The sequence below is a fragment of the Myotis yumanensis genome, unplaced genomic scaffold, assembly GCF_028538775.1.
Source record: "Myotis yumanensis isolate MYYU_CA2020_CCGP unplaced genomic scaffold, mMyoYum1.0.hap1 SCAF_13, whole genome shotgun sequence".
NCBI classification, from domain to species: Eukaryota; Metazoa; Chordata; class Mammalia; order Chiroptera; family Vespertilionidae; genus Myotis; species Myotis yumanensis.
In genome coordinates, this window is record NW_027223764.1 from 45,577,517 (window position 1) to 45,591,806 (window position 14,290).

Genomic DNA, 14,290 nt, shown 5'->3' on the forward strand with positions numbered 1-14,290 from the left:
AGTATTTAGAATGAACTAACTTCCATTTTAAAAGGTCCTTCTAGTTGTTGTATTAAGAATAGCCTGGGGGACTGGGAGTAAGACAGCAGGGATTAGGTAAATTACTGAATTCATCTAGGTCAGTGGTTCTCAACCTGTGGGTCGTGACCCCTTTGGCGGTCGAACGACCCTTTCACAGGGGTCACCTAAGACCATCCTGCATATCAGATATTTACATTACGATTCATAACAGTAGCAACATTACAGTTATGAAGTAGCAACGAAAATAATTTTATGGTTGGGTCACAACATGAGGAACTGTATTTAAAGGGCCAGAAGGTTGAGAACCACTGATCTAGGTAAAGATGAGGTGGATTGGATGAGGATAGTTGTGGTAGAGATGGTGTGAAAGAGTCAATCTTGCTCTTTCTCTCTCTCTCTCTCTCTCTATATATATATATATGTATATACTAGTGGCCCAGTGCACAAAATTCATGCAGGGGGGGTGTCCCTCAGCCCAGCCTGCACCCTCTCCAATCTGGGACCCCTCAGGGGATGTCCGACTCCTGTGGGATCAGGCCTAAACCGGCAGTCGGACATCCCTCTCGCAATCTGGGACCGCTGGCTCCTAACCACTCACCTGCCTGCCTGCCTGATCGTCCCTAACCACTCTGCCTGCTAGCCTGCTCGCCCCCAGCTTCCCCCCCACTGGCCTTCTCACCCCCAACTGCCTCCTCTTGCTGGCCTGATTGCCCCCAACTGCCCCCCCCCCCGCCAGCCTGATTACCCCCAACTGCCCCCCCACCAGCCTGATCGGCCCAAACTTCCCACCCTGCCTGCCTGCTCACCGCCTACTGCCAACCCCTGCCGGCCTGCTTGCCCCCTAATGCCCCCCCCCCCTCCCGCCGGCCTGCTTGGCCTCAACTGCCCCCCCTGCTGGCATGCTTGCCCGCTAGGCAGCGGCCACAAAGCCAGCTGGGGTGACCAAGGAAGCCAAGCCTCCACCTCCCACCCTCTTCAGCCGACTCCGTGGCTCCAGCCGGTGCTGCCATCTTTGTCACATCAATTTACATATTCCCTCCTTATTGGCTGTGGGCACCGCCATTTTTATCACAAAGTGATGGTTAATTTGTGTATTACTCTTTTATTAGATAGGATACTAGTATATAGAAAGTATTGCCAACAAGATTTGCTGATGAATTTCATGTAAAGTATGAGTGAAAGAGAGAAGCCCTGGCTGGTTTGGCTCAGTGGATAGAGTATCAGCCTGTGGACTAAAGGGCTCCAGGTTTGATTCCGGTCAAGGACATGTAACTCAGTTGCAGGCTCAATCTCTGGCCCTTGTCGGGGCCTATGTGGGAGGCAACCAATCAATGTGTCTCCCTCTGTCTCCCATCCTCCCTTTCATTCTCTCTAAAAATCAATGGAAAGATATCCTCAGGTGAGGATTAACAAAACAAAAAAAGGATTATCCCAAGATTTTTGACTTGTGCATCTGGAAGGATGGAGTTGCCCTTTACAGAAATGGGAAGACTGTAGGAGCTGACTTGGAGAGAAGATTTAGCGTCTGATTTTAGGCATGTCAAGTTTGAGCTATCTTTTATACCAAATCAAGTAAGAGATGGAAAGATGAGTTAGAATCCAGAGAGATCTAGGCTGACTAGGAGAGTTACCAGCATAGGTAAAGCTATGGTGCTTAAGATCTCCTAGGGAGTGAGAGGGAAAATAAAATTGAAAACTGGGCCAAAGAATATTCTAACATTATAACATTTAAGGTAAGAGAAGTAACTGGCAAAGAAGATTGAGAATGTCAGGGCAGAGAGAGAGAGTTATGTATCCTGGAAGCCAAGTTAAAAAAAAAACACAATTTGAGAAGGCAGGAATGATTAATAATTAGCTATGTTAAGTGCTGCTGGAGGGCCAAGTAAGATGAGGGTAATTGACCATTGGATTTAGCAACATGTTGGTCATCAGTTACCTTGACAAAAGTTAATAAGGGCAAAAGCCTGGTTTTAGTGGAATCAAGAGAGAATGTGAGACTTACTGGAATTTATATAAAAGTATGTCTCTACAAATATGAAACAACATATGCACAAAGTTATTCATTGTGACATTATTTGTCTTAATTACATATCTATTGGAAATAATCTAAATGCTTATCCATGGGACTGAAAGGTCCCAGGTTCGATTCCGGTCAAGGGCATGTACCTGGGTTGCGGGCACATCCCCAGTAGGAGATGTGCAGGAGGCAGCTGGTCGGTGTTTCTCTCTCATCGATGTTTCTAACTCTCTATCTCTCGCCCTTCCTCTCTGTGAAAAAATCAATAAAATATATTTTTTTAAAAAAAATAAATAAATAAATGCTTATCCATGAAAAACTACTTGAATGGTACATCTACACAGTAGAGTACTATTTAATCATAAAAAAGAATGAGGGGCCTGGCCAGTGTGGCTCAGGGTTGAGCATCAACCTAAGAACCAGGTCACAGTTTGATTCCTGGTCAGGGCACATGCCCAGGTTTCAGGTTCAATCCCCAGTGGGGACATGCAGAAGGTAGCTGATCAAGAATTCTCTCTCATCATTGATCTTCCTCTCTCTCTCTCTCTCTCTCTCTCCCCCTTTGTCTCTGAAATCAATAACAATATATTTAAAATACATATGTATATATATTTATAAATTAGTTAACTAATAAAAAATGAGGAAGATTTCTGTGAACTAAAATGAAAGATTTACAGGAAACACTCAGTAGCAGTATTCAGATCATGGTTTCTAACTACCAGTCCCTCCTAAATGGAACCCCAGACCAAGATTCCTTAGAGAAATGGCCGATGTTAAGTCTGGGGCAAGGAAAATGAAAAATAAGCCTCAAGTAGATCTTGTGCCATAAAGCAAGGAACTGTACAAAACCACTGGAAACATGCCAAAAGAACATAAGAGCTGGTGTGAAGGGGCTCCCACTGACCAAATTAGGACAATTGGAACATCAAAAAGAATAGTGATGGTAATGAATTATAGTATCCAGGAGTGTGGAAAAGTAGGCTTACAGTTGTAATACAACAATTAATAAATAATATAAGAATAAACTTTCATGTACTCACAACTGTAAACTTACTTTTGCCAACCCCTATATTGAGTAAGAAAAAGAATCTATGAATCTATAGTGATAAATAAAACAAGCAAAAAATGGTAGGGTGCAAGGGGAAGTTCTTAAAGAATAATACCAGCAAATAAATGTAGATGACCTATTTTGCAACCTCCATTTATTCAGGCAAGTGGATGCTAAAATTAGTGGATGCTAAAATCCATTAAGTAAAATGCCATTGGGGAGCAGGATAGTGACATGATCTGAAAGTATCATCTCACATATTATTTAATTACAATAGTAATAAGATACCTTTACAATGGCAAGATCTTGGCATGTGTCATTTTAAGCAAGTGATCTTCACAATGGAACAAACTGATACTATATGCATTGGATATGATGTTCACAAATCACTTATGTGACAATTTTTCCCAAAAACATGTATCCTAAATCTAATCCTGAGAAAATCATCAGACAAATCCAGAACATGTAACACTCTATAAGACAACTAGTTGACTTAGACTCTCCAAAAATGTCAGTGTTGTGGCAGACTAAAGCCAGGCAGTGGGGATTGTAAGGGAAATTGAAGAGACAAACCAAGAGCAATGCATGAACTTTTAAATTAGATCCTATGTCAAGAAAAAAAAAATACTGCTATAAAGAGCATTTTGGGTTAATTAGGAAAACTTGAATATGAACTTCATATAAAATGATGTAGTATAGCACTAAATCAGTGTTACAGTTTTGTGGGTGTAGTATATTGGGCTATGAAAAGGATATCCTTGTTTTTAGGAGATACATGTTAAAGTATTTAGGAGAGAAGTATCATAATGTCTGCAACTTATTTTGGGGGAGTTCAGTCTCCTCCAAAAGAGTGTATGTGTATAGGTATTTAGAGAAAGAGTGAATAGAGCAAATATGGAAAATGTTAATTATTATAAACAATTGATAGATTTAAGTGAAAATATAAACTATTTTTTCAACTTCTCTTTTGGTCTGATCAGAATTTTTCCAAGTAAAAAACATTGGGGCAAAGAAATGTTAAGAGAGGAAGAGAATGAGAAGAAATTGGAAACAACTGAGTCTTATAAGTTTTCTTTTAAGGATAGCAGAGAAATGAAGCTGTAGTTTGAGGAAAAGAGAAAAAAATATGGAGTCACCAGGGTTTTGTTTTGGATGGACTATATTACAGGAATTACCCAATTTCGGGGTGGGGGGTGATGTTGGAGGAAAGGGAGGGTACGATTTGTGGAGTCATGTCCTTGAAAAGGGATGGGATCCAGTGAATAGGAGAGGCTGGTGGTAGGCACATGGACTGTCCATCCATAATAGAGGGGAATGTAGAAAAGAATGAAACAGGAAGAAGGTTGCTGTTTATTTTCCTTATGTTCCATTATTTGATTGTTTTTGTTTTCTTTGCAAACAGAGAGTTAGGATGGAGAGAAGGTTGATGGTTTGAGGAGAAAGGATGATGTGTAAAATAGTCATCTAGGAGAGTGAATAGATTTGTGTGATCTAATAGCAGCACTAAAGGCCTCTTTCAGTTAGTAGCTGTGTTGGCATTGTGTGTTTTACCACAGATACAGGCATGGAATAGGTGGAATTGGATTTAAGCAGGGTTGAAATTTTGTTAGGCAGTACAATGAAGGAAAAAAAGGCAAGGGAGTGATTATAATGACTGTCCATGGACTCAGGTGGGTAAGGAGGGATGTGAGGATATGAGGTAGATGAAGGACAGTGAAAATGTTATAAGATCAATGGCCTTTAGATCTCAGAGTTATTGAAGTTGTAGTCTGAAGGAATAAGCTGGAAAGATAAGAGGTGTTGGTTAGTATAGGATTCTTGAACTTAAGATTATAAAGAATAATCTTGGTAATAATAAGATCCATGTTATAAGCCTGGGTGTGGGTCTCCAAAGTAGAGTAAAAGACAAGGTCATAAGAGGAGAAGTTAAAAAAGAAGTGAGAAGAACACAAATTATAACAGGTGCAGTTTTGGAGAAAATGACAGTGAAGCAAAAACTACAATCTTCAAGAAATGATATAATGGATGCTGCAGGTGTATAGATGACTATAACAAGGCATACTGGGAGAAAATAGTCTGGAAGAGTAATGAAGACTTTAAAGTGTACAGTTTTTTAAGGTTCATCCACATAATAGTATGTGTCAGTATTTTATTTCTTTTTATTACAGAATAATATAAAATTGTATGGATATACTACAATATGTTTATCCATTCATCAGTTGATGAATGTTTGAGTTATGTATCCAATTTTTGCCTACTATTCATGCTGCTGTAAACAGTAGTGTACAAAGGTTTGTATGAACATATTTTCAAGTCACAATGGGGATTTGAAACCAAATTTTGCCTAACCCTATAGTGTCATCCACTACAAAGCTCCATGCTCTTAAGTATCTAAACTTTATTCATAGGAGAATGGTAGCAGGTGCTGTCAGTGTTCTTCCTATATCCTCAGATCTGGTTTCCATTTTCTTGCTCACTGGTATTCCCAACATCCAGCAAATGTGTCTTTGTTGGAGAGCTGCTCCTCGCCTGCTGGAGCACACTTTGCCTGCTTTCAAAGAGAGCCAGACATGCTTGGAAATGTACATCTCTCCCACAGCAGCCCTTAACCAATGACTGGTGAGGTAGGGTATCAACATTTCATTTGTCTTTGGCCTGATTGGGACAACTTTTAGGTTGGACCTACACCAAATGCCCTACAGGACTGAGCCAAAGTTATGTTTGCCTGAGTTCCACCTGGGATTGTGCTTGATGTCTCATACTCGCCTTGCTTCCTTGCCTTCCTGATCTCATTTCCCCACCCGCTATGGTTTTCCCTTGGGAACACTCCTAATCACTTTCACACAGATCTTTGTTTAAGAATCTGCTTCTGAAGCTTATTTGACACAATTCCAAGAGCTTCAGCACAATGTAAACAAAATTACAAGGAGATAAGGATGCTTCTAGCGGCAGGCCCACTTACAACCAGAGGGGCTAGCTGATAACCATAACAGCAAGGGAGGACACAGAAGCACTATCAAAAGAAAAAGTAAATAATGGAAAAAACACATCAATCTGGGGCTTAACTGCCCTTTATTTCTCAGTAGTCCTTGAAATCATTATTGTGTTCTGTTGTGTTCAAGGTAATAATTAGTGCTCACAGTGATGACTGAATTACCAAAGAAAATTAAATTCTATCCAGGAAAAAGCCATATACATGTGTAATGCATTTTAGAAAGCTTTGTATTATGAGTGTGAGATATTGAGTACATAGTTGACAGTTTTCTCACAACACTCCACTAAAATTACAGTAAAAGGGAAGGAGGTGCCTTTAATCCCATGAAGGCAAAAATAGTGATAATAGTGAAAAATTGGAAAGTGGAAACTTAAGTGCCTGTTGTGAGATTGGGAGTAGGACTAGCAGTGCCCAAAAGGTGAATTTATTTGTACTATAGAGCTCTAGAAAAACTCAAAATAGGAGGCACCAAGCATATCTCAAGACCAGATATCAATAGGAACTAAATATGGGAGATTTCGTTAAAAACCAATTTAAGAATTTTTTAGACCTGCTCTACTCCAATAGAAGACAGGTAGTATATTCTCCAGAGTAGTTGAATGTGAGGGACTCTGGACTTGGAGACACCAGGCCCACACGAGAACAAAGGTGCATGTTTTTCGGTATGTTTTCAAGAGAGTTAACTGTAAATTTACATACTGATCACTGAGACTTCTAACTCCCTTCCCCAAGTAGCCAGACTTATTTCCCATCTCCACTCCCACTGAGTCTCAGTCCTCCAAGCAGGAGAACAGTCCTCTCCTTGGAAAACCTACGCGAGAGAAAACTGTAGAAACGGTGGTAGGAAGATGGCCCTATCTCATTTACCAGACCTCTGCTCAATTACTCTCCAGTGAAATCGACAGCTTGACAAGCTCTGTCCATGCACACAGAGCGTCAGGTTTTTGTTGTTGTTTTTAGTACTTCACTATCAAGTATAAATGGTCAGTCAAGGATCACTAAGTATTTGAGGAAAAGAGACCAATGCAAACAGAAAAAGCAAACTGGGAACACAAATAGGGAAAGAAGAACACTTCAAAACAATACTGTTCTCACAGACAAGAGATGTCGCATTCTATGAGATAATAACAGTAGCCTATAAAAAAAAGGAAAATTCAGATAAAAAGTTTTTGGAAAGCCCTAGCCAGTTTGGCTCAGTGGATAAAGTGTTGGCCTGCGGATTGAAGGGTCCCAGGTTTGATTCCGGTCAAGGGCAGATGCCCGGGTTGTGGGCTCGATCCCCAGTAGGGGGCATGCAGGAGGCAGCTGGTCAACGATTCTTTCTCATCATTGATATTTCTCTCTCTCTCTTCCTCTTTCTTCCTCTCTGGAATTGATAAAAATATATTTAAAAATAAAAGTTTTTAGAAAATAAAAAATGGAAGTCGCCCTAGATGGTTTCACTAAGTGGTTAGAGCATTGGCTCACACACCCAAGAGTCACAAGTTCAATTCTGGTCAAGGGCACATACCTCCATTGCAGGCTCTATCCCTGGCCCCATCAGGGCATGTGCAGGAGGCAACCAATTGATATGTCTCTTACTCATTGATATTTTTCTTTCTCTGTCTCTCCCCCTCCTCCTCCTCTCTTAAAAAAAAAAAAAATCAATGGAAAAAGTATCCTTGGGTGAGGATTAACAAAACAAAACAAAAAAAGAAATTTAAAATCTAGCAAGATAATTGGAACATAGATTTGATGAAATTGCCCAGCATGTAGAACAGAGATGAAAAGTAGCAGAGCCCTGGCTGGTGGTGTTCAGTGGTTAGAGTGTTAGCCCACACACCGAAGGTCTTGGGTTTGATTCCCAAAGAGCACATACCTGTGTTGCAGGTTCAATCCCCAGCTCTGATCAGGGCACATGCAAAAGGCAACCAATCGATGTATCTCTCTCACACTGATGTTTCTCTATCTCTTTCTCTCTTTTCCACTCCCTTCCACTCTCTCTAAAAAAAAATCAATGGGGAAAAAAATGTCCTCAAGTGAGGATTAACAAAAACAAAATTTTTTTAGTAGAGGAAAAAAAGTAAGATCAATCCAGGTGGCCCCACAGTGAACAAGTGGGGTTTCTTATAAAGAATACATAAAGAAAATGAAGGGGAAGATATTGTCTAAGATATAATACAAGGAAATTTCCCAGAGCCAAAGAACATGACTTTCTAGAGTGAAAGGGCCCACTGAGCACCCAATATAAGAAATGAAAAATTTCAAAATACTGAATATAGCAGAAGATCCTAAAAAGCTTCTTAAGCCCTAACTGGTTTGACTCAGTGGATAGAGCGTCGGCCTGCGGACTGAAGGGTCCCAGGTTCGATTCCAGCCAAGGGCATGTACCCTGGTTGCAGGCACATCCCCAGTTGGGGGTGTGCAGGAGGCAGCTGATCGATGCTTCTCTTTCATCAATGTTTCTAACTCTCTATCCCTCTCCCTTCCTCTCTGTGAAAAATCAATAAAATATATTTTTTTTAAAAAGAGAGACAAAATAGGTCACATGCAAAGATTGGAAATCCAAATAGCATCAAACTTCTTAGCAACAGTAGAAACTAGAAGACAATGGAGCAATGCCTTTACCATTCTGAGAGAAAATAATGTCTAACCTAGAATTCTTGGTCCAGGCAAACTACCAATTAGATATAAGTCTAGACCCAAGGATATTTTTAAATTTGCAAGTCTCAATATATTTACTCTCCAACCCCACACCTACTAGAATTGCTAAAATGAAAAAAATTGATAAAAAGGCCTAGTGAGAATTCAAAGCAACTGATACTGTCATACATTGCTGGTGGAAATGCAAAATGATGCAACTGCTTTGAAAACAGTTTGATAGTTTCTTAAGAAGTTAAACATACACTTAACATAGGACTCAACAGTTTCACCCCTAGGTATTTACCCAAGAGAAATGAAAACATGTCCATGCAAATACCTGTATGTGGTCTTTATTCATAATCACCCAAAACTGAAAATAGCCCAAAATATCCATCAACCAGTATAGTGATAAAGGAATTGTAGATAAAGAATGGATAAAGAATTATAAATACAGTAACATGGATGACTCTAAAATGTATTATGCTGAGTGAAAACAGCCAGATATAAAAGCTATCTGGATAAATACTGTGAGTGCATTTATATGCCATTCTGGGAAAAGCAAATCTATAAGGGACAGAAATCAGATCAGTGGTCCAAGGGCTGGAAATGAGTGAGGGGAGTGACTACAAAGGGACACAGGGAACTTTTGGACTGATGAAAATGTTCTATACCTTTATTGTGGTGATGGTTATATGACTGAATGTGTGTCAGAACTCATTGAACTGTAGAGCTGAAAAGGGCAAATTTTTCAGTTTGTAAGTTAAACCTCAAATAAATCTAACACTAAAACAAGTTTGTCCTCTAGCCCCACTTTCTCGGAAAACAGCTGGAGGATACACACCATCAAAACTAAGTGAACTGGGGAGGAACAGGACATGGGATCTACAGAGAATCCATCTTAGGAAAGAGGAATTCCCGAGATGAGGGTTAAGTTTTATTCCAACAAATAGCTATGCAGGAGGACTAGAAAATGGCAACCATTCTAGAATGGAACAAGAAGGAGAAGAGCTCTAGGAGAGATCCCCTGCCCCCTTCCCCCCCGCAAGGAAAAATTAAAATTGATAGAATAGATTGGAGATGAATTCATGATAGGAACACAAGAGAAAAAGAGTCACTAGGCCCTGGCCGGGGAGCTCCGTTGGTTAGAGCATCATCCCAATACACTGAGGTTGTGGGTTCCATCCCCAGTCAGGGCACATACAAGAAGCAACTAATGAATTCATGGATAAGTGGAACAACAAATCTCTCTCTTTTCCTCTCTCTCTCTCTCTCTCTCTCTCTCTCAAATCAATAATTAAAAAAAGAGTTATTAGCTACAGAGTAGTATAAGAAGTTGTACAACCCCTAGTCAGTACAGGGCTCAGTTGGTTGGAGCGTCATCCCATGCACCAAAAAGGTTTCAGGTTCAATTCCTGATCGAGGCACATACCCAAGGTTGTGGTTTAATCCCCAGTCCCAGTGCGTATGGGAGGCAACCAATTGCTGTTTCTCACTCCCTCTCCCTGCCTCTCCCTCTAAAACCAATGAAGAACCATGTCCTTGAGTAAGGATTTAAAAAAAAATTTTTTTTAAAAGCCCAGCTGCTGTGGCTTGGTGGTTGAGCATCGACCTATGAACCAGGAGGTCAGGGTTCAATTCGCAGTCAGGGCACATGCCTGCGTTACAGGCTTGATCCCCAGTGTGGGGGGTGTAGGAGACAGCTGATCGATGATTCTCTCACATCATTGATATTTCTATCTCCCTCTCCCTTCCTCTCCAAAATCAATAAAAATATAGTTTCAAAAAAGGAAATATAAAACAAAGGGGAACAGGGGGATATAAAGGAGTAAAATAAAACAAAAACTCTACTTATTGCCCCAATAATAAACCAAATATAGCAGTCCCCTCTTTTCCAAGGTTTCGCTTTCCACAGTTACCCGTGGTCAACTGTGATCTGAATTTATTAAGTGGGAATTCCAGAAATAATTCATGTGTTTTAAATTGTGCGCCATTCTGAGTAGTGTGATGAAATCTCTCACTCGCCTGCTCCATTCCATCCTGGACATGAATCATCTCTTTGTCCAGTGTATCCACGCTGTACATGCTACCTGCCCATTAGTCATTTAGTAGCCGTCCGGGTTATATGATTGATTGTCATAGTATCACAATGCTTGAGTTCAAGTAACCCTTATTTAATAATGTCTCATTTACCTCACTTCATCATGTAGGCATTTTATCATCTCACATCATCACAAGAAGAAGGAAGAGTACAGTATTATAAGATACTGCATGAGAGAGAGAGAGAGAGAGAGAGAGAGAGAGAGAGAGAGGCGCCACATTCACATAACTGTAATTAGAGTATATTATTATAACTTCTACTTTATTATTAGTTATTGTTGTTAATCTCCTACTGTGTCTAATTTATAAATTAAACTTTATCATACCATATATAGAATTTGGTACTATCCACTGGAAGTCTTAGAATATATACTCCACCAATAAGGGGGACTACTGTATACTAAAAAAGACGAGGAGTCAAAGACAAACCCTGCTTGTCTGGATTCTAAAATGAGACCATCATGCAAAGAGTGAGCCTATATCCCATTGTCTTTTGTGGGCAGCCCTATATCCAGGTCTACGATGCTATAAGGGAGGAAAGATTTGTTGCTGCTTCTTTTTTTAAATCCTCACCTGAGGATATGTTTATTGATTTGAAGAGAGAGGAAAACATCGATGTGAGAGAGAAACATTGATTGGTTATTGCTCATATCCACCCCAACTGGGAACTGAAACTGCAACATAGGGATGTGCCCTGGCCAGGAATTGAACCCATGACCTTTTGGTGTCTGGGACAGTGCTCCAACCAACTGAGCCACACAGGCCAGGGCAAGGGTTGTTAGGGTTGTTACTTCATATCTATATATCTATATTTATATCTATATCTATCTATCTATCCATTCTATATGATAAAGAGCTAATATACTAATTAGGCTGAACAGCAGAACAACCATCCGGGGCTGCAAGGGCTGAGCCCCTTGCACGAATTTCATGCATTGGGCCTCTAGAGTGTGTGTGTGTGTGTGTGTGTGTGTGTGTGTGTATGTATTTCAGAGAGGAAAGGAGAGGGAGAGAGGGATAAAAACATAAATGATGAGATAGAATTGTTGCACTCCCTGCACGCCCCCTACTGGGGATTGAGCCTGTAACCCAGGCATGTGCCCCTGACCAGTAATCGAACCTGGGACCCTCCAGTCCGAAGGCCAGCACTCTATCCACTGAGCCAAACCAGCTAGCGCAGGGTTGTTACTTCTTAACAGAGAAACATGCCTGGAATCACAGACAACAAAGAGGTTCTGGTAAGTGGGGTACTTTATGAAATAGTTTCCCCACCCAGGTTCTCCAAATATCATCTTCTGAAAGAGATAAAAGTTATAGAAAGCAATTTTAAGGTCATTATTAGAACAGTATCATATTGAAAATAGTAGTGTCATTTATGAGCATATACTTAAGCCCAAAATTAATTTTTTCTGTTCTAGCGTTCCTAGAATCCCATGGGCCTTTGCCATGACAGAAGTATGTGGCATGATTCTGTGCTATATTTGGATCCTGGTTCTTCTTCTTCACAAACACAGGTACTTCACTTCATTAAAACACTGAAAGTGTTCTGACTGTCTTGTGTAAAAGTCCTCAAACCAGTTTCTCCCTTTGCAGTTTCCTTATTAATTTCCTTCTGTAGTCATTGTGACATTATAGTTATTGACATAGGAAAATGTTTTGGTTTTGATCAACAAAGGAGTCAGCCAGAGGTAATACCTACATAGTTAGTAATATTCTGAATGTATTTTATAGGGAAAGAACAGAAATAGTGATGTTCAGATATGGGCCAACCATTGACAATCTAGCCATTATCTTTCTTTGGAAACAAATAAAAAATGTCACTTTCTGTAGAAGGATAGAAACTCCTCTAAGGAGTTTGAGTGGAAGAAATGGTTCTCTGTTTGGAGGAGGCCTATGAAAAAAGAGATTATTTTGCACATACTGTGCATGCCTAGTCAGTGCGGTGTACTTTAGATGGTAGAGGAAATTGCTGAATAGGGGAAGTGCTGCTTTGGCACTTTCACCAAGAAACATAAAGCAAAATTTTTTTTCCTCATTAGAAAAAGAAGAGAAGGATAAAGGGAGGCTCCTATCCTACCTTATGAGGGGAAATTACTTGATTTAAGTAAAAAATAAGGCATAGTGAAGAAAAAATTAAAGAACCAGGAAGTTGTGGATATCTTACTCCTTGTCTTTGGACACTGAAGAGGAAGAGCAACACTTTCCTGAATGTTTGCTCGTTTCTTCTCACCGGGGAGTGCTTGTGAGAGCATAGTGTTGGGCATCAGGTCCTAAGCAGCAATTACTAGTGTTTCAGTGCTTTGAAGGTGAAAGACAGGTTGATGATTGCTATTCATGTGACACTTTTAGGCCATATTGCACCTCATTTTCTCCTGTTTTGTAGCAATATTGCTTAAAACCAGAGGTGGTTTAAAAACATGTGTATCCCTGCTGCTCTCTGGTTTAGCTTTGTCTTCTAAGACCCTGTAGATTTTAATTTTATCAACTCTTCAAAACAAGAAAGAGTTTACTTTATAGGAAGCCTTTGTAGATTTAACAAAGCATAGCAGTGGACAGTTAAATGCAAATTTTGATGTTTCATAATCAAAGAAAGTGTTTCTCAAATGTCTTTGTGCCACTTTCACTAGAATCACCTGAGCTCTTGTTAGAATGCAGAATCCTAGGCTCCATCCCAGGTGTACACACTGAAGTTTAAAACATACCTAACCTTATGTTCAGTGTGTGTTTGTTTTTTAGGATGGGAGTAGCATTTTGAAAACATGTACAGCATAGTCCCTGAATTTAAGTATCTTATACTCTGATTTGGTTTTAAGACATTTAAAAACAATAATATAACAGACAAGTGGTGTCACAATGCACTTTAAATTTTTTGTTAGAGATAGACATAATGCAAAACTTAGTATTTAAAAAAAACAGTATTTTTTTTCAAATATACCTTTATTGATTTCAGAGAGGAATGGGAGAGGGAGAGAGAGATAGAAACATCAATGATGAGAGAGAATTATTGATTGGCTGCCTCCTACACACCCCACACAGGGGACCGAACCAGCAACCCAGGCATGTGCCCCAATGGGGAATTGAACCGTGACCTCCTGGTTCATAGGTCAATGCTCAACCACTGAGTCAGCTGATAGCTAAGTTTAAGTTAGGGAAGATAATGTTTAGTAGATAGCTACTATCATTAACAAATTTACAATGCTATTAATGAGCAAAAAAATTCCCTAGAACCACGTATTCAACTTTACCTCTCATTAAGTAAATAATTTATGAGCAATATATGAGTAATAGGACTAACACCAAGCTGAGTCAAGCTAGGTACTAGTCTTCTCTTTTATATAACTCTTTTGCTTTCTCTTAGCCATATTTTCTTATCAATGAAATGATGCTCTTAGGTCTGCACTGTCCAACATGGCAGGTGGTAGCCACGTGTGACCATTTGAATTTAAATCAGTGAAAATGAAATAGAATTAATATTCAGTTCCTCACTTGT

General features: G+C 39.8%; 1 protein-coding gene across 2 annotated transcripts in view; it reads left to right on the plus strand.

Moving 5' to 3' along the window:
- Positions 1-14,290, plus strand: part of SAMD8 (sterile alpha motif domain containing 8) — a 65,269-nt gene that overhangs the window by 40,977 nt on the left and 10,002 nt on the right. For both annotated transcript variants that reach the window (XM_070433044.1, XM_070433045.1), the window contains exon 3: positions 12,219-12,314. In XM_070433044.1, coding sequence (XP_070289145.1) covers positions 12,219-12,314 — 96 coding nt within the window. The remainder of the gene's footprint in view (positions 1-12,218; positions 12,315-14,290) is intronic.